This window comes from Numenius arquata, chromosome 10 (assembly GCF_964106895.1).
Source record: "Numenius arquata chromosome 10, bNumArq3.hap1.1, whole genome shotgun sequence".
Lineage (NCBI taxonomy): Eukaryota > Metazoa > Chordata > Aves > Charadriiformes > Scolopacidae > Numenius > Numenius arquata.
Genome location: NC_133585.1, coordinates 26,805,726 through 26,825,586, shown reverse-complemented (window position 1 = coordinate 26,825,586; position 19,861 = coordinate 26,805,726). Strand labels below are relative to the sequence as shown.

Genomic DNA, 19,861 nt, shown 5'->3' with positions numbered 1-19,861 from the left:
CAGAAGACCCAGAAGCAATGCATTGTAATTATCATAGAATCATAGAATGGTTAGAGTTGGAAGGGACCTTAAAGATCATCGAGTTCCAACCCCCCTGCCTTGGGCAGGGACACCTCTCACTAGAGCAGGTTGCTCAAAGCCCCATCCAGCCTGGTCTTAAACACTTCCAGTGATGGGGCATCCATAACTTCCCAATTTGAAAGCTCCCCAAGCAGAATGATTCTCAAGTCAACAAGCATTTGACTTGAAGGGGGGAAAAATTACATGAAGGCATCTCCATTAGGGCAGCGTTTGCAAAGCAATTCATGAGCTTCAGTTCAGGAGGGGATTCAGCATGTGCTTAATTTTAAGCACATAACTAATCGGATGTGTCATTGAAACAATTCCTGTACTTAATTCAGATTACAGGCCTTAATGATTGGCTGCAGAAAGGGCAGCAGGCACAACAAAGAAATTCGTCATGGTTTCTGGTGGAGTCACAGCAGCTCTTACATTCCACTATAGTGTGCGCAAACTCTTTAAACCATTTCTCTGCCTCGTGGGTAGCAGAAAGCCCTTCCATGCGAGACAGGCACACGTGGTGTGCTGAATTGACTGCAAATCTGTGTTTGTTTGCTTGTTTAAAAGACTACCATTTTCTAAACCTTCATGTAGTTTATGCATAGTAAGAGGACTGTATATCAAATCTCCATTCACGTTTGTGACTGCACTTGATGAAATTAAAAGGAACTGAGTCTGGATCAATACCTGGATTGGTATGCTGTTAGACTGCTCCAAAAGAAACAAAACGCGTACAGTGAGTAACCATATTAGATTAAAAAAGAAAACCAAAACAAAAGTCATGTTCTCAAGGATAGAACCGGTCTGCTGAGATGCTGCACTACGAATACATGGCCCGTTCAAATAATAGGGACACAGACTTCTGCCTTCTCCTTTTGCCTACGTTATTTCCGGTTGATTTTGGGAAAATTCCCTCACTTTATATGAAATTTCCGGGTGATACAGATCTCATCTTCCACTGCCCACAGGCAGCGTTCCTAAGTAAGTAAACAGAAGCGATGATAAGGTAGTGGAATTCGGTTGACTAATATTTGCTTCAGTCTTGATGGTCAGGGTGCTGTACTTTCACGTGTGGAGGAGGAAGCAAAGGAGAAGTCCTTATGGAGAATGCTAAAATGCATGTTCTTAAATAAAAATTTTGTTAGTCAAAGAAAATATTCTGTGAAATACTGCAGGGGGCATGGAGAGGGGGCATGTTGGATTCCTGAAGAGTTTAAAAAGTAAATTCTTATGCAGCAGCTGTGTGACATAAGAATTATATTTTATTGCTGCTTTAAATGGTAAGTATTGAATTTACAAACTGTTTTTTCTTTATATTGGCTAAACTGACCTGAGTGCCGTCCTGTCTGATCATTGCTAATGGATAATAGTGCGAGACGTGCTTGTGTTTTTGTACGTATTCTTCAAAATTCCAGCAACCTTTTGCCTTACCAGAGAGGTTAGCGTGTTTCAAACCATTTAACAGATTTTTTTTTTTGAATAAACTAGATGTGGCAGTCAGCTGTTAACTCTTTATTTCCAATATTTTCATATGCATGCCATTTACACTAATGAAGCATCAGTACTTTGATGCAGAGAATACAAATGGACATACAAATGAAAAATACGTTCTTTGCCTCCAAATACCCTACAGTCATAACGTAAGATAAATAATGTATTTTAACGAAAACAAAGAGTGGAAAATATTGTACAAAGCAATGATGATATCAATCCTTATAAAGGCAGCAGGGAAATTTGTGGTGAAGAAAATACCGGTGAGGCTGTGTGGTCAGCTACAGTTGGAGCAGTGTCATTTGCAAAGATTTTGACGTCTCATTCTCATGTACGACGACATTGTGGTCAGGGGTCAAATGTAGGTTTTTATTCTCAATACGTAATTATTTATATTTCTGTTCATAAATTTTGTAGAAAACGACACCTGACAGATATATCTATTTGTAGTTGTGTGTGTGTATAAATGTTTATATGTGTATATTTATTACAAGTGAAGGGGAGATGGTGTTTACCTGTGGTGTGTTTGGCCGTGGTTGTTACTTTTGCTGGCTCTTGACTTGGGTTTGTAAGTGCTGCCTTTTATCTTCTCAGGACTTTTCATGCTCTTTGCAAGAGAAAATACATACAAACGTTCTCCTTCTGCATTATTTTGCGTTTAGTATGTTATGTTTTAGAAAGCTAGGTAATTAGATTGAGTATTTAATCTTTTAATTTGAAGACTTTTTTTTGTTGTTATTTTAAGTATTTCCTGTAACTAAACAAGATACGCAAAGCTATTATGTGTAGCTGTAACAGTGAAGGACAACCTTTTTAAAATACTCTCCTTGGTGTGAGTTACAGCAGGTGAACACAGAAGAGAAGGTGAATCTGCTGTTTCTGCTGGTGCAGTGGACAAATGTGTGGGTATTTCCAGCCGGGTGGATGGTTAACTCTCTCATTGCCTTCAATGAGTAAAAGGGATTGGTTGGGAGCAGTGAATGGGCTGCTATCAGGAGCGTCCTTCTCATGAATTGTTAAAAGGTGGAGCGAGATGCAATACAGGGAAAGCTGCAGTCTTTGTATCGGGAGTGCTACTTTTAGAAAGGCTGAGTCAACAAACTCGTAATTCGCAAGCGATCAAAGGACACGCGTTTTTAACCTTGGTACAGGTTTTTATCTTTCATCCTTTCACAGCTGTCCTCTAGACCGTAATGTCACGTTTTACAGGCTATGTTCAGTTTCTTCATTAAAGCTCAAATGTGAACTTCGTGATTCAAGGTAGTCAGGCCAAATGAGCGGCTATTAGGATCTACAGTCTTACATATACATGAGGTTTATCTGAAAATTCCTTTGGTTCTTTTGTTGCTCTCGTAGTTTACAGTTTGTCCAGAGCTCTAGTTCCTTTTGTATTAAGAGGAGCAGCTATTGCAATTTTAGTTTGAGATTGAGACTCACGGTGTCCACAAATCCCTAAAAGCAGTGTTTCAGTGTGGTTAGGGGTAGTCAGGCTGCTAGGCAGATGGTCTCAGCAAATGATATCTTTGCTATGAAGAAAAGGCTGTCTTGGATGGATTTATTTATTTATTTATAGAGCTTTGTGGTTTGGTGCCCAGCCAAGGATGTTTCCTGTTTCTAGTTTTGACTTATACCCGGTTACTTTTCAGAGGCTGCATCCTCTGTAGCACTGTAGCTAAATAGAGTGTGCCAGGCAACATCAAGAGCATTATTGATGCTTTCTGGTTGGTGGTTCTCTAGAGACTTAGCTTCAGGTATCTTTCAAATCTTGATCTGATTTTTTTTTTTTTTTTTTTTTTTTTCAAAATATAACGACTGTGAATATTGTATAAAAGCTTTTTGTGGTTTGTAGTGGAATTCAAGCCTCCAAATCCACAGCCTCAGAAAATCTGTCTTGTGCAATCTCATAGAAGCCAGTGCACAGCAAATCATATTTTACAGTGTAGAGATGCTGAAGCGCAAAAGTCAGGATAACTACTTCGAGGCAGGTGCACCTGTGTTGGAGTGGACGCGATGGTATTCTTAGGGAGGTAAGTTACTTAAGGATTCTAATTAAGTTGTTGATAATTTTTACTGAAGATTTTGTAAACCTTTTTCAAAAAGATTTAATATGATTTTTAGAAGTAATCAGCTTTTATCACATTTTGTACACTGAACACAGATTCTATTTAGATGTCAAGTATTTCTAGTGCATGTGTTTTGTATTTATGGAATCACAGAATCACACAATGGTAGGGGTTGGAAGGGACCTCTGGAGATCATCTAGTCCAACCCCCCTGCCAGATCAGGTCCACCCAGAGCAGGTTGCACAGGAACGTGTCCAGGCGGGTTTTGAATATCCCAGAGAAGGAGACTCCAAACCTCCATGGGCAACCTGTTCCAGGGCTCTGCCACCCTCAAAGTGAAGAAGTTCCTCTTCATGTTTAGGTGGAACTTCTTACATTCAAGTTTGTGCCCATTTCCTCTTGTCCTGTCCCTGGGCACCACTGAGAAAAGACCGGCCCCATCCTCTTGACACCCTCCCTTTAAGTATTTATAGGCGTTGATCAGATCCCTCCTCAGCCTTCTCTTCTCCAGACTAAAAAGGTCCAAGTCCCTCAGCCTTTCCTCATAAGGGAGATGTTCTAGTCCCCTAATCATCTTTGTAACCCTCTGCTGTACCCTCTCCAGCAGTTCCCTGTCCTTCTTGAACTGGGGAGCCCAGAACTGGTCCCAGTGCTCCAGATGGGGCCTCCCCAGGGCAGAGTAGAGGGGGAGGATGACCTCCCTCGACCTGCTGGTCACACTCTTCCTGATGCACCCCAGGATGCCATTGGCCTTCTTGGCCACAAGGGCACATTGCTGGCTCATGGTCATCCTATTGTCCACCAGGACGCCCAGGTCTTTCTCCTCAGAGGTCCTCTCCAGCAGGTCAGCCCCTACCCTCTGCTGATGCAGGGGGTTATTTCTCCCCAGTTGCAGCACCTACACTTCTCCACCCAACTCTCCAGCCTGTCTCCTACAAGTCTCACTGTATGACGGCACAGCCTTCTGGTGTGTCAGCCACCCCTCCAAGTTTTGTGTCATCAGCAAACTTGCTGAGGGTACACTCCATCCCTTCATCCAGGTCATCGATAAATATATTGAAAAGGACTGGACCCAGAATCATGTGTTTGAGAACCAGAAGAAGAAATGGATCATGTTGACTAAAACCAGAAATGAAACAAATTGATCTAACATTGTTCATAGTAAAGTATAATGCAAAAAAGTAAGGAACTACAGTAAAATAGGATAATTTTTAAAAAATTTCAGTACACTAGAAATTTTATAAAATTGTTATAATTGGTGCAGAAATCAATTTTGAAATAAAATTTGTCCTAGCTTTCCAGAAGTTGATCTTTTGCAATTCCTGTTATGATTAAACTTTTCATAGCTCCAATTAGCTTCTGCATTCCCTTCAAGTAGGAAAAAAATAATCTAGAAGTGTTCATCTTATTGAATGTGTTTTTACTGTTAAAAAATGGATACAATTAGTATACAATTAGCGGCTAGTGGTTATAATTAGTGGCTGAGCTACTGTGATGTATTTTTAGATGCTTATTTTCACCTTACGCTTCCTGAAATGCCTATATGTACAGTAAAATTACAACTTGACATAAAAGACATTGTTGCTTTATGCTTGCGGAAAAGGCAAAAAGAATGGCACAACCACTGTCTTCATTATCTTAAGAGGAAAAAAAAGCTTAGAAAGTCTATCAGGGTAAGAGCACGCTGTGAACCACTAAGACAATAGGCCTCTCTTTTGGGACATTTTTGCCTGTAATATAAATATATGATTTTTTTTGTTTTGTACAGGCTGCTGAATCTAAACTGAGTTGGGTTTGCATTTCATTGAAAAGAAGCTTAGTCGAGAAAAGACCATGGTGGTGATAAGTTTCTCTTGCACTATCTCATTAGCTGCTAATTTATAAAATATTCTTTGACCAGCGTATATTATAGCAAATTGTCATGGAAACGCAAGGAGTACAATAGCCATAAAATGTATAAGGGCAGAGCAGTATATGTGGCCTTGGTGGATGGTGTTTATATTGTTCAATAAACATTAGTTGAAGCATCGGTGTGTTTCTTTTATTTACCAACTGCAAATCAAGTATGTATTGAACGGAAATTACCCAAATAAAAACTGCTAGTGATGTTCTTCTTGTCTTGAGAAATACTGTCCTCTAAAAAAATATGATTGTAGTAGTGGAAGCTATACCGCTACCTGAATTTCAAAGACTTTGGAATGACCTTGCAGGTTCTAGCCACCTCTGCGTTAGGTGGTGACTTCTGGTACTCTGATTCTTCTTCATGTATTCCAAGGAAATAGATGTGTGTTCTGTGTGGTAGGTGTTACGAGAGCGAATGGGGGTTTTGTCTTGCAACAAAATTATGGCACAGCTTTAAGCTGTTAATGATTTTTTATAAGTTTATCCTCATTAGCTCTATTACTAAGCCTCCAGTTTTTTTCTCCCCTCTTTTTCATCCCACTCTGTCCTTGCTGTTTGCCTCCCACTGATTTTTAGTGGAAATTTTAATTACCCCAGTGATACAAAGCAGACAGAGATGACCTGATGTCTGGGTCTTTTCCTAAAGTGATTCCTGGCAAACATACTGAAATTCATTAATTAGTTCTGCTTGAGACCAGAAAGAACAGATCAGTATTCTCTTGTAGCAGCAGAATCTAATCTACATTTCCATGTACAACTATACATCCAGTCATAAACTTGTGGAATAGGCCAAGTTAAATCCTCTCAGCCATGGGTTTTTTTGAATTTCTAAAATTGGCTCTAGTATAAGAGCTCAGGATCTAGAGTCCAACACTGTTGTTGCAGATTAAGGGGAATCTGGCAAAATTCCTTGGGCTGCTGCCATGTGGATCTGCTGGTAGAATGCAGTATGATAATATGTTGAGTTTGGCTCATTACTCTCAAGAAATGCTGCCATAGACTTTGTGGGACACAGGTTTAGGGATTGGAATGGTTGTGTGTAGGGATGGTCTTGGGCAGACTGCTCTAGACAGAGCTGTTATTAGCGGTGTATATCCAAGATGGTTTGTGGTTTGTTGAGCCCTGTAAAATACCCGTTTTGTACTATTGCGCAGAGAGAAATAGGTCAAACATACCAGTGCTTTGAATAGCTCAACAGGAGCCTCGTCTCTTTTGTTGTGATTTTTACACTCGAAGATTGATCCCACCGCTTAAGCGTGGCTTTCAATTCTGCTTTCATGTAAGATCAAACCTAAACAACCATTTAAAATGCTGGACTAACTGGGGTACGGCTGAGTAAGAGTCAGTTGTTAGTCAGGATTTGTTGCATGATAAAACTTTGAGGGCTACGTGCGTTAAGTCTTCTCCCCTACCTAAATTGTTTCACTTAGCTTCCGAGTCGGCCCCCAAGTAGGACAATAGCAGGATGCCAGTGCTTTTGAGAACTAAATCGTAGAGAACTGGCATTCTAGAAATCTAATGCAGTTAAGCCACAGTCTCAAAAACCTGTGTGACACTGGATGTGACTGTGAAGCCCTTAACCTTTGAGGTTGGTTTTGTTCCTTATTGAATGAGGTAATTCACAGAATCATGGAATTGTCAGAGTTGGAAGGGACCTCTAGAGATCATCTAGTCCAACTCCCCTGCTAAAGCAGGATCGCCCAGAGCACATCACTCAGGACTGCATCCAGGCGGGGCTTGAAGATCTCCAGAGAAGGGGACTCCATGACCTTCCTGGGCAGCCTGTTCCAGGGCTCTGGCACCCTCACCCTAAAGAAGTTTTTCCTCATATTTGAGTGGAACTTCCCATGTTCCAGCTTGTGCCTGTTGCCCCTCGTCCTCTCACTGGAAACCACTGAAAAGAGTTCAGCTCCATCCTCCTTCAACCCACCCTTTAGGTACTTGTAAACATAGATAAGGTCTCCCCTCAGCCTTCTCTTGTCCAGGCTGAAGAGCCCCAGCTCTTTGAGCCTTTCCTCATAAGGGAGATGCTCCAGTCCCTTAATCATCTTAGTTGCCCTACGTTGGACTCTCTCCAGTAGTTCCCTGTCTCTCTTGAACTGGGGAGCCCAGAACTGGATGCAGTATTCCAGTTGTGGCCTCACCAGTGCAGAGCAGAGGGGGAGAAGAGCAGACTTCATTCTTGTCTTTTTATTAGTCTAAGCTATGGTAACTTCTGCAGTCCAGATGAGTGGTGGTGGTTTTACTTGAAGGGAGGCTTTTCTTCGGAGCAGCAAAGAAATCTTCTATTAAATAGCATGTTCCGATCCTGTTCTCCCATGGGAGGGTTTCCATCCGATTGGAATAGATGTGATTGCCTCGCCGTCCATCTGATAGCAACAGCTTGCAGTGTGAGAAGATATTCTGAACCTAAGGCAGGTGTGGTCCTATGCTGTTGTGCAGTCAGTCAAACCACGGGAACGTCGGTGCCGTTTCAGATGCTCACGGAGGACGTTGCGTGCGTATGACTTTTGAATTCCATCTACACTGCGTATGCAGTGTGCTTCTGACAACAGGTCACTCACAGCAGGCGTCTTTTATTGGCTGTGAAACATTTATACTTCGGTGCTGTTTAAATAATTAATAAGGCTAGGAGCAAATTTGAATAAAATCAAAACCAAAAAACTTTCCTCCCCACAACTGAAACCAGGCACGTCTCCGTCCCCCCCGGCGTCACAATGCTTTGTTAGGGGGTGTTTGTCCACTGCACCAAGGCATGATGAAAAACACTTGTCTATTTAAGTGAAAATAAAGCAAGAAAGAGAAGCAGAATGCTGTATATGTGCTTCTTAGGGCAGGGGTCGACCTTCTGCTTGCTTTTCAGATGCTCTCCTTCGCAAAACCGTGGTATGAGCCGTAGCTTTGGCCTGCAACGGAAAGAGAAAAAGCAGGTCTAGTTATGGATGGGCTGTACTGGATTTTATTTTCCGACTGAAAAGACAAAAAGAAAATACCAAAGTAGGGATGAACACAAATATGAGCTGCTTGAAAGAGCAAAAATGACCCCGAATATACTTTTTTTTTTTTTTGTGGAACACGTGAGGACAGGATGTTTCCTGCTTCTTTTATATATTAAAGAAACCCTAATGATCTTTTTAGTAGTGGTTTTTTTTTGTTTGGTTTTGTGTGTCTCTGAGTCCTGCAGGGCAACTCGTGATACTTGGTGATTTCGTTGCTGAGTGTGACAGTCTCAGTTTGCTCTGCATGGGTAGATTTGCTCTGCGGATGGTCAAGAGGTTGCATTCTCTGGTTCGCATCTAAATACTTCTTTCAGGAATCCCTTTCTTCTCTGTGGAGACGGATGCCGAAGTGTGACTTCACTCCTTTCTTGTTATTTCTCCTGTTTATTGTATAGGGGTTTTTCCTCCCTAAAACAGAACAAACCACCAAACTTTTTTTTTTTTTTTTTTTTTTCCCCATCACATAGCTACTTGCAATTAGAAATCTACTTGGTTTCATACCTGTCACCAGGTCGTTGTCCTGTTGCCCGTCTGGCGCTATCATTGAGTAAGGATCACCTTTATGGTCTTCTTGATTGTGTTTTGCTTTTGTGACTTGGTTTCTCGTGCTAATAGTTTTAGAAGAGTATGTTGAAATACCTGTGAGAGACAAGGAAAAAAGCGCTTAAGGATTTTACTGCTACCTGTGCAAGACACCTAAATGCATACAAGAAAGCTCATCTCTTACAAAGTACTCCTGGGGAATACTTGTTCTTCTCACCATCATTAATTTCAGTGGAGATGTGTGGATAAGGCTGTACAAATAAACACAGCTGCGGAATGTGACATAGTAAACAACATGCTTGAAACCTCTTGGCAGAGAGTTATTTACCAGAGAGCCCAACTGCAACACTTAGTCCATGGAAAAGATGGCATTTAAAGTTTTGGTACTTTTGAATTTTTCAGAAGCAAATATTTATCCCTAAACCTGCTCAATCTACCCTTGTATTTACACATAAGGGGGCAGTGTGGTACTGTTAGCCAAGTGCCACGGAAGGTGCACGTTAGATTTCATTCTGATATATTGCATCGTGTTTTAAGAAATGGCTTTTAACACTCTGAGCACAATTGGAGCTTTGTCACCGTCTGAGAGTGCTGCTGTGCCTGTACTGGGGAGAACCAGGTTGGACTGTTTCCTTTCTGCTTTATAAACATTTTGTTTTCAGAGAGTTCCTTGCACTGTTTTGACTCTCTCTCGCCATCCCTTGTTCATAAGCACGCGAAGGAGTGGGAGCCAGTTTTCTTAACACCGGTGTGGGAAAGTTCAAATTACATCATTTTATCTCCCCCGCAGCAACATTCACTTAGTGGGAAGGAAGGTAATATTTTTCATTGGAGCTTTCCTTTGCACACCATATATAGGCTTCCGGCCCGCTGCTGCCCAATTTTGGCAATATGATCGTTCTTTGACAGTTTTCATGGAAAACGGTGTTTCTGATTCTTTTGTACCAGCAGAGTCTTCTACCTGCCAGTACGAGCGTGATGATTAAGCAGCTATAAACCAGTGTATACATGGGTTCTTGGGTCATTTTATTCCTACAATTGTTAATATTCAGGGTTAACGTGCCAGTATACGATGGCATATAGAGCTTTTTATATCTTAACACTATGTCTTGAGTGCCTTACCAGAGGATTTTTATGGCTTTTTCTCGCCTGTAGAGTAGCCTGGCTGGCTTTTAGCTTCATGCTGCACCTGATACGTGCTGTAGGAATCCAAAAACATGTTATCTGTGGTGTCTCTTTATACCTTCTGCATGAATTTCTACTTCATTAAAAGCTTCTCCTTCGAAGATTCATTACGATTCTCCTCTTTATAATATTTCCTATACAGATAGGTGGCAATGTAAAGTCACAGGGTAGAAGAACACACCATATACTGTTTCATTACATCTTGCTGTATTACCGTGTTGCATTGCTGTAAGGTGCTGTACAGACACAGGACTTTTCTTGTATAGCTGCTGTTTGTGTTTTTCTTCATCTACTGGTTTGTCTTTGATGATATATATATATATATATATATATATATAAAGCTAATTTGTTCATGTGAATCTGCCGTGATCACTTGTAAAAGGCTGCTGTTAAATTCTACATCAGCATAATGATAATTTTCTAGAAGTAAATCAGCATCATTAGACTGTACCCTGGATGTGCCAGTTAAAGTAGAAATGCTATCGGGTTGAGCAAATCTGCATTGCTGGTTAATCCAGAGAGAAATGCCGTGGTATTTTGTATGGAGTGTTGATAGGCTAATGGTCATGACTCAAAAGATAACGATGACAGGAAAGGAAATCCTTTTTATATGCGTCTTTGTGAATATCATCATTTCATATAAATGTGAATCAATATCCAGTAGTTAAATGAAAGAATTCTCCCATGGTATGTTACTGTGGTATCTCTCACTAAAAACTCCTCCCCTCAAAATTTGCCCCTTGCTCTCTTAAGAGTATTTTTTTTTTCTCATTAAAGGAGATGATATTATAATGATATCACAAGTTTTGAAAATTAAAATGGGTATTCTGGCCAAATTATAGAACCTAGCTAAAGCTTATAAAGCTTTTTGGTTACTGGTTCACAAAGTTAGTATCACCCTTCTTTCCCTTCCCCTTCATCCTAGCAGGCAAGTGGGGCTGTAAGTATTTTGTCTTTGGATTAACTGATTTGCAGCTTGGTTAATCTGTAGATAGTGCTCTTGCTTATTTTCATATTATATTTATTTATTTTAAAAGCACTCATTAAAGGCCCACGGCATACTCCCAAACTTGAAGGAATGGATTTTTGGCTCCCGCCCGCTTTGAATGAAATCCAAAACAAATGTTGTTTGATAATGGTTTACAGTTGCATTACACAGGTTGCTCTTCGTGATAAATAATTAACACCCTTTGTGTTCTTGATTGCAGATTTTCAAAACCCTGCCTGATGCCACTTTCCCTGAGCCAATCTCTATGTCAGTGTCTCCTCCAAATGCCCCACCAAGGCAATCAAGAAGACAAGGACAACGTATTAAGAGGCCTCTGGCTGTGTACAATCTCTGTCTTGAGCTGGATGATGGTAAGATGTTAGTAATAATTTCAGTCTTTGCAGCAGATGGGCTGTATATCCTATCTTCAGTAGGTGTTTTTGTGTCATGTTTCATTTGTATACGTGTGTGCATACACGTGCGTGCTCGTTTAATTGCTTTGGGACACGTAAAGAAGCAAGGAGAGTACAGAGAAAGAAGAGTATAGAGAGTACTGTCCTCTGACATGTTTAAAAGTAGGACAAACTGTCTTAAATATGCTTTTCCCCCTCTAAAAAAGAAGCAGCTCCTGTTTCTTTGGGGAAGTCTCTTTGACCTCTACTGAAGATGACACAGCCAAAAGATAAATGGAGAGAGAACGAAAATTATAGCAAATCTTTTATGAGAAGAGATAATGCACTCTACAGTTAAATTCATCTGGATTAAAGACTCAGGTCAGCACTGCACTTGAGAATACTAGTACTTCACTTGAATCTTTAATACCTTGATGTAACTAGCAGTGATACTTGTAAACTTGCCTTACTGTTGAGAAGCAAAGAAAAAAATTAATCTTGCTTTTGCACGGAATCTGCAGTAGCAACATACAGTGAGGCAAAGGGTGTATAACATTTTATATATTCTGACTGTTGGCCAGAAACATAATCATTTTCCTGAAATTTCATTGCTTGGGGGTATGTACAGTACTGTGAAGGCACGTCAGGGCTGATCTTTGTGTTACAGAGTTTCTCCACCCTATTCCCTTTCTCCCACCTAATGTTGTTAGTCAATTGTGGTTTCACATGAAGAATCATGGAATCAGGGCACAAAGTGCCCTGATTATCAGCAAGTGAAAATAAACAGGAGGATTTTGAGCTCATGCAGTAGTATGAGATTCACTGATGAACTGTCATTAAATCAGTGGTCAACAGTGGTTGATTTCTTAAGGAAAAAGCACAAATGCCTACGATGGCTGTTAAGTGCAGGCTTTAGAAATAAACTCAGGACTGTTTATTGTCTCAAAGCCAGCTTTGCAAAGAGTCTACAAGAAATTCAGCATGCCTGCCATCCAGTTTAATTCACCAGAGATACGTAATCTCTGTGCCTTTCTTTTCTTGCATCAAATATGAAACTAAATGTCTTGACTAGAAGGTGTTTAAGGTGCATCTGCTTAAAAAGCTTAAGCTGTGTTAATTTGAATAATGTGCTACCAAAAGCTTAGAAGGCTCTTGTGCTCTTGATAAATTTATCCTCATTTGAAAAACAAAACAAAATAAAATTGAAGCTACTCACAGAGTTGTTTACATCTAATTTTGAATGGGAATCCCAGCAGGTCACAAGAAGTACCACAGCTTCTCCAAGTCCGTGGTGCAAGGTGTGCACTGAGGACCTGACTGTGACCCTAATGCAGTAGACAGAAAGTATTTGATGGCTTGTTTTTTACTGTAAGATCCAAAAATACAGTGTTACTCTTGAAAACGGTTATGAATGTTCAGTTTCCCCTAAATATAGTCTGCATTTTTGTCTAATTCTGGCACCTCAACAAAGAGAAGAACTGTGATTGTTAAAGGCTGAAATTGTTATATATCATACAGAAATTTGGTACTTGTCTGGGAGTTCTAGTGTGGTGAATTAAAGAATAGTCTAATACGTCATTCTGCATGGTGGAACTTTGATGAAGGCTGAATCACAGTGAAGGTGAAGTCACAGTTCCAGGTTGGATGGCACCGAGTTTCAGTGGGATCTGAAAATAATATTTTGCCTTGTGGCTTCTAAAAAAAAAAAATAATATCCTCTGTAGTGTCTCCAGCAGCCTCTGAAGGTAGCGGTATTCTCAATCTGTTGTTGCTAGAAACTGGCTGTTGGTAGGTCCCAACTACATGCTAATGCTTATTTTATTTGTGTTTAGCCGGAGAGTTGTGTCAGTAGGGTAGTCAGCAGTCGATATAATGGTTGGTTGGCATGTGTGGAATATAATATACATGGCAATACGGGACCTTGGGCCCCACTGTGTCATTGCGTTATCCGAAGAACTACCCCAATGGATAGAGGGTGCATAAATCAGCCGGAATGATTAATTATCTAGTCACTGAGTAGAGCTCAGTGACTCCAAATACGCGCCGTAGCCTTCAGTTACTTTGTTCTTTGGAGGGGGGGGGAAAGGAATAAAAGTGAGCCTGGGCTTCGTTCCATATTTACCTAGTTTCTTGGCTAACAAGTGCATGTTTTATAACTGCTCTTTGGAAGATTTTATCCTGTGTGTGTTTTTAACAGGAAATTAAACATTAAACCCCTTCCCTCCCCCCTCTTTATTCACAATGGCATGAGTTAAGCACCAGGCATAAGCCAGTGTTTTGTATTTCCTGGATATGGCAAAATTATCATAATCTTGTTTTAAACCAAGTAGCTGATACATATTTATACGTAAATGTATTTGTAGACAAATATCTCTCTGAAGTTATTGTAATTATATATAAATATTTCCTATGCCTTGAAACTAGAAGTATGTTGGAGACAAAAATCTCTCTGTGCTGGAAAACTTCTTGAGTGTGTTTCTTTTAGGATTGTTATGCAAACCAGGAAATTGTTAGAAAAGCGGAAACAAGTCTTTAACTATCAGCTGCTCCAGGGAGTTAACAGGCTTCAGAATCCACTGCCTGAATTGGAAATGCAGGGTTCGAGCCAGCTTTTCTTTTTAAAAGCACGTTTGCAGTCGGGAAGCTTCTTGACTGCACAAAAAATGTATGCAGCAACCACCCAGCGAGGCCTGTAAGTGACATAAATATTGATAGATATAATTGCTGAAGAACACACACTAAGTTTGATAAAAATCTTTATTTTGCCTTCTAGTAATTAGCTGTACTGAGGTCTGGTAGCGCATAGATTTTCCTTGCACGTGGCAATTAGATGATTAAACCTATTTGCAAACAATTCCAGTATTATATTTACTACCGTAAGGATCTTCATTTTCTGCAAGACAAACTTAAGTCAGAGATGATACTGTCTGTTTTTCTTTCAACTTCTTTCCTCTGTGGTAAGCTAGTTACTAAATTTTCGCTCTGAAGTTTTTCGACACCTCGCTGTCTCAAGCAGAACTAGACTTAATGGGGAACTCTGAGCTACTTTCATACGTGGCCTAAACCCGAAGTTCTTGTTTCAGCAAAATGCAGATTTGTCTGAGATTTACATTAGGATTGTTTCCAGAGTTTTCTTGCCTTCTAAAATGAACGCATGGGGTTTGGTTGTTTTGTTTTTGTTTTTTTTTAATTCCCCTTTTCTGGAAATAGCTTTTTTGTTCTTTTTTTTTGGTTGTGTTTTTTTTTTTTTTCCCTCCCGTCTACCATCTGAATGAATTTTAGTGTGAATCAAGTAGCAATGCAGGAACTCCTGTGGCTTACAGTCTCGGTTATGTACAAACAACTTTGCATTCTCTCTCTGTCTCTCTACGCAGAGAGAGAAAGACTTAGCTAGAAAGGCGAGTTGTTTATCCTGTTCTTCTAAAAATGTTGTTGGGTCTTTATTTTCCATTTTGACAGTCAGTATATACAAGAAGAGAGCTCTGCTTGTATTTCTTCTAGAGGGCAACACATAGTTACAGGTTTGTTCCCTTCCAATTTTGTTTTAATTTTTATGTACTTTTCTCATCTTGTAGCAAAATAAAATTTGTTGGTTTGTTTTGTTTAATTTTTTTCCACGCCAGAGACTTAGAGATTATTAAACTATTTTTCAGGGCTACTAGGGCAACATGGCAAGAAAAGTCCTATGTAAGGTAGGCAATATAACACATCAAAGCTGAACAGAAAGTCAGCATGAATTGCATAAATCACACCTGGAGTCAAGAAATGGGTCTTGCGTGGAAATTTGTCCAACTACAGAACAACTTTGTTTTCTGAACAAACCAAAACACGCTTCGTAAGCCACGGCACTTGCTGATGCCTTATTCTATTTGAATCCACTCTAGGTGTCAAAATTTCTCATTGGCACATACATGGACATAGCACACGAGTATCATATTGGGGGGGTTTCCCAGGAGGCATATGGGGTGTTTGCAATAGCTTTCTGCTGCTGCTGTAAACTAAATATTATATTTATAGTACTTTAGAAAGCAGATTCTTGTGTAGAATTCCAATAGAAATAAAAATTGGAACTGCTCATTTAACCCTTTAAAACTTTGTGCAAACTTGTATTACCCTCTGAAGTATTTAGGGAAGCCAAAGTATGAATGGTATGTTAGCGTTGAATAGGAGTACCTCTCTTTGATTTATTTATTTATTTATTTATTTATTTATTTATTTTTGGTGGGAATTGGAGTGAAACAGTGTCCTTAAATTGAGTGATAAATCAATTTGGATGAACTACTGTGGCATTCAATTAAATTACTTCATCAAAGTCAAATGTAATACATGTAATGGTTATATAGCTTGCATGCAGTATTCTCTCTCCCTCCTCCTCCCATCCCTTCCTGCCCCAAACAACTAAGTAAAAAACCATAAACTTAATTTGGAATTACTGAACATAAAACCTGGATGTTAGAGGAAGCCTTGGATTTATAATAGGGGGACTGGTCTTCAGGGCTGGAGCAGCCCAGAGCTGCAAGGTTGCAGGTGCGAAACCTGGCCTTGAACTCTTTCTATTTCTGAATCTGCTGCTTGGAAGTGTTTCTGTAACCTGGCACATAGCAGGGGAAATGGAAAGAAAAGCAGCTACATAGGCATATCAAAAAGCCATAAGGGCTTGCAACACTTGCTTACAAAGCTATTAACAGCTGAGCAAAACACACAGTTCTGCTGTTACGAAACAGGCGCACCAATATTAGTTGGGAGGGGAAGATCAGGATGATTGTGGTTTGCCATGTGGAATTTAAGATACTTCAGATTTCACCTTGCTGCAAGAATAGTTCCTGCAATTCTGCCTGATCTATCACAGCTTTTTCCACCTGGTGGCTCGGAGTAGGATGAGTGCAAAGTAAAAGGCTTTTTGAGCTGCTGTCAGTAAAGGTGAAGCTTTTTCTTAGGTAATAGTGGGTATGTGTAGGGTCCTAGTTTTCTATCAGATAATCAACTTCTGCTTGGAAAGCTTTGGGTCCATGGAAGGTACTTATTTTCCTGGACGTGTGGAATAATTTTGGTCCGTGCTTTGTATACGCAATATACATCGTATGGCCGTTGTCATACCTGTGAGAAATCTACTTGCTGTGGCCTACTTGCTGCACAGTTACCTGAAATCAAATTTAACTGTCATAACGTGCTAAACATCTCCTAACTTTTACTTCTGTTCAAATGATATTCGTCAAATCTTCATGGTTTGTATGAGAGTTGCCTTGGTGTCATCGCCAGTGCTTGTCCACTTTCAGTACGTGAAATCTAGAGGCTGTAGAAATGTTCAAAATAAACACGTCACCATGTGCACACGCACGCACACAACAGGAGTCAGAGGTGTAGGGAACGGGAATATGAATAGACTTCAAACTAAAATCTGAATTTAAAGAAAGAATGGGGAGTTCAGGAGAAAGTGTCAGTCTTTCCTTGAGGTCAGGCATTATTAAAAATCTCTGATCTCCTGTAATAATCCATCGTCTCTTTAATTCTCCGCCTTCTGCACACAGACGTGCAAAGGCACATAATACTGTAAGAAGGCCAGCTTGGCATGCTAAAAGCCATTAATCCTGGGCATTGAGAGTCACTGACGTATCTTTGCTACGTGCCAGCTGTACCCTGGCCAACCTCTGTTGGTTGAAAGTAAGTGCTCTCACCCAGCCCACAAGAGTAGAAACAGAACGAAGACTTGAAGCTGTTCAGCTCTTCAGGCAGTTTCCTATGGATGGGAGTGTGCATTTCACCCAGTAAGGTGGTTTCTCACATGGGGTGCCCTTGCTTCCCTTCACTGGTGACATGGATAGGAGAGGAGATCTTGGAGGAGGGTGGTGGTGAACTTTCTGAAAGGCTGATATGCGAGTTAGAAAATATGATTCCTCTTCCTGTTTTGCTCCCACTCTTTCAGTTTTTTTCATTCAGTCAGAAAAAAAGCTATTCCTGTTCTTCCATTAGGTTCTGGAAGTCTTTGTTCTATTTGCTTTTCTTTTTCCCTTTTATTGTCTGTTTTCTTCTTTTGAAAGTTGCGCTCAGTGCAAGGTGAATTACATTAGTATCACTTCTTTCCTTCTCAGCTGTACTTGCAACTTACTGAACCAATAGTGAGATTGAAGGAGAACTTGGGGGATGTCGTGGAGAAGTAATAGTGGAGGGACTAGCTTGGCTAGGATTGTAGTCTGAGACTACTTGACTGGGGCCAAGCTGATTAGCTTCAGAGACCAGGGAATCTGCAAGCAAGAAGGTGCATGATGCCTGGCAAGTTTGGTTATCGCACTGAGCAAGTGGATTTCTGTTCTGTAATGGGTGCAAATTCACTGATGAAGAGTGTGTTCACTACAGAGCAACAGACGTCATCTACCTGGACTTATGCAAAGTGTTTGACACTGTCCCGCACAACATCCTGGTCTCAAAATTGGAAAGTCATGGGTTCGATGGATGGACCGCTCGGTGGATCAGGAACTGGCTGAATGGCCGCACTCAAAGGGTTGCGGTCAATGGTTCAATGTCCAAGTGGCGGCCAGTGACGAGTGGTGTTTCTTGGGGGTGGGTACTGGGACCAGGTTCAACATCTTTGTCGGAGACATGGACAGTAGGATAGAGTGCACCCTCAGCAAGTTTGCCGACGACACCAAGCTCGCTGGCATGGTCGACACACTGGAGGGAAGAGATGCCATCTGGAGGGACCTGAACAGGCTTGAGAGATGGGCTTGTGCAAACCACATGAAGTTCAACCAGGCCAAGTGCAGGGTCCCGCACCTGGGACGTGGCAATCCCAGGCACAAATACAGGTTGGGCGGAGAATGGCTGGAGAGCAGCCCTGAGGAGAAGGACTTGGGGGTGTTGGTGGATGAGAAGCTCAACATGAGCCAGCAATGCGCACTGGCAGCCCAGAAAGCCAACCCCATCCTGGGCCGCATCAAGAGAAGTGTGGCCAGCAGGTCACGAGAGGTGATTCTGCCCCTCTACTCTGGGCTCGTGAGACCCCACCTGGAGTACTGTGTCCAGCTTTGGAGTCCTCAACACAGGAAGGACATGGACCTGTTGGAACGGGTCCAGCAGAGGGCCACGAAAATGATCAGAGGGCTGGAGCACCTCCCCTATGAGGACAGATTGAGAGAGTTTGGGTTGTTCAGCCTGGAGAAGAGAAGGCTCTGGGGAGACCTCATAGCAGCCTTCCAATATCTGAAGGGAGCCCACAGGAGAGCCGGAGAGGGCCTCTTTGTCAGGAAGTGTAGTGACAGGACAAGGGGTCATGGTTTTAAATTGGAAGAGGGGAGATTTAGATTAGATATTAGGAGGAAATTCTTTCCTGTGCGGGTGGTGAGGCACTGGAACAGGTTGCCCGGGGAAGTTGTGGATGCCCCATCCCTGGAAATGTTTAAGGCCAGGCTGGATGGGGCTTTGAGCAACCTGCTCTAGTGGAGGTGTCCCTGCCCATGGCAGGGGGGTTGGAACCAGATGATCTTTAAGGTCCCTTCCAACTCTAACCTTTCTATGATTCTGTCATTCTACTTCTGTCCCCCTGGCCAGTAACACTGCTTAGTGCTGCCTTGTGTGCTGCACAGCCCCCTTGAGCCATCTCCACAGCCTCCGTTCCACAGTGCTGCTGGATCCAACCCTGAGCCCTCGCCAGATGTTTAAGGAGAAAATAAAAAAATTGCACTTGCAGACATCTAACCCTAGAGTTTGAGAGGCGTGGATAGTGGTAGAATAATCAAAGCATGGAAGAAAATGTTGACCTAACTACATCGAGGTAGCAAAATCTGTCTTCCTAATTGCTGCCTTTTAAATGATCAGCTAGAAGATTAGGAGGTTCCTCACCAAATGTGTCACCTGGATGTTCAGTAAAAATTGCTGGTAAAACTTCCTTAAGGGCTGCTTAGCTTCTGTTGAGTTGTCTTTTTAATAAGCCATAGGCATCCTGCTTCATCCGTTCCTCCGTTGAAGCCACTGTTACGGCAAAAGGAAAGAGGTGAACAAAATGGGGCACAGCCAAGTGTCAGCAGAACACTGAAAATGTTTCAGAGTGGCTTTCTTATGAGAGACCCATCACAGACACGATGTGAGGGCTGTTTGTCTTTGCCATTATCCAAGTACCACAATGGGTTGTGGAATTTTTGGTAAGAAACTTCTCCTTTATTAAGTCGTGGGAGGTAACTGTGAGTGAAACACAGAGATATTGTCTCTGTTTGACAGCTCAGGAAAAGAGTTTTTGAACACCTT

The 19,861-nt window shown here is 41.3% G+C and overlaps 1 protein-coding gene across 1 annotated transcript in view; it reads left to right on the top strand.

Annotated features, from left to right (window-relative positions):
- ARHGAP10 (Rho GTPase activating protein 10) overlaps positions 1-19,861 on the top strand; it is a 162,117-nt gene that overhangs the window by 109,702 nt on the left and 32,554 nt on the right. Inside the window, exon 19 of the mRNA XM_074155219.1 lies at positions 11,452-11,602. Within this exon, the coding sequence (XP_074011320.1) occupies positions 11,452-11,602 (151 nt within the window). The remainder of the gene's footprint in view (positions 1-11,451; positions 11,603-19,861) is intronic.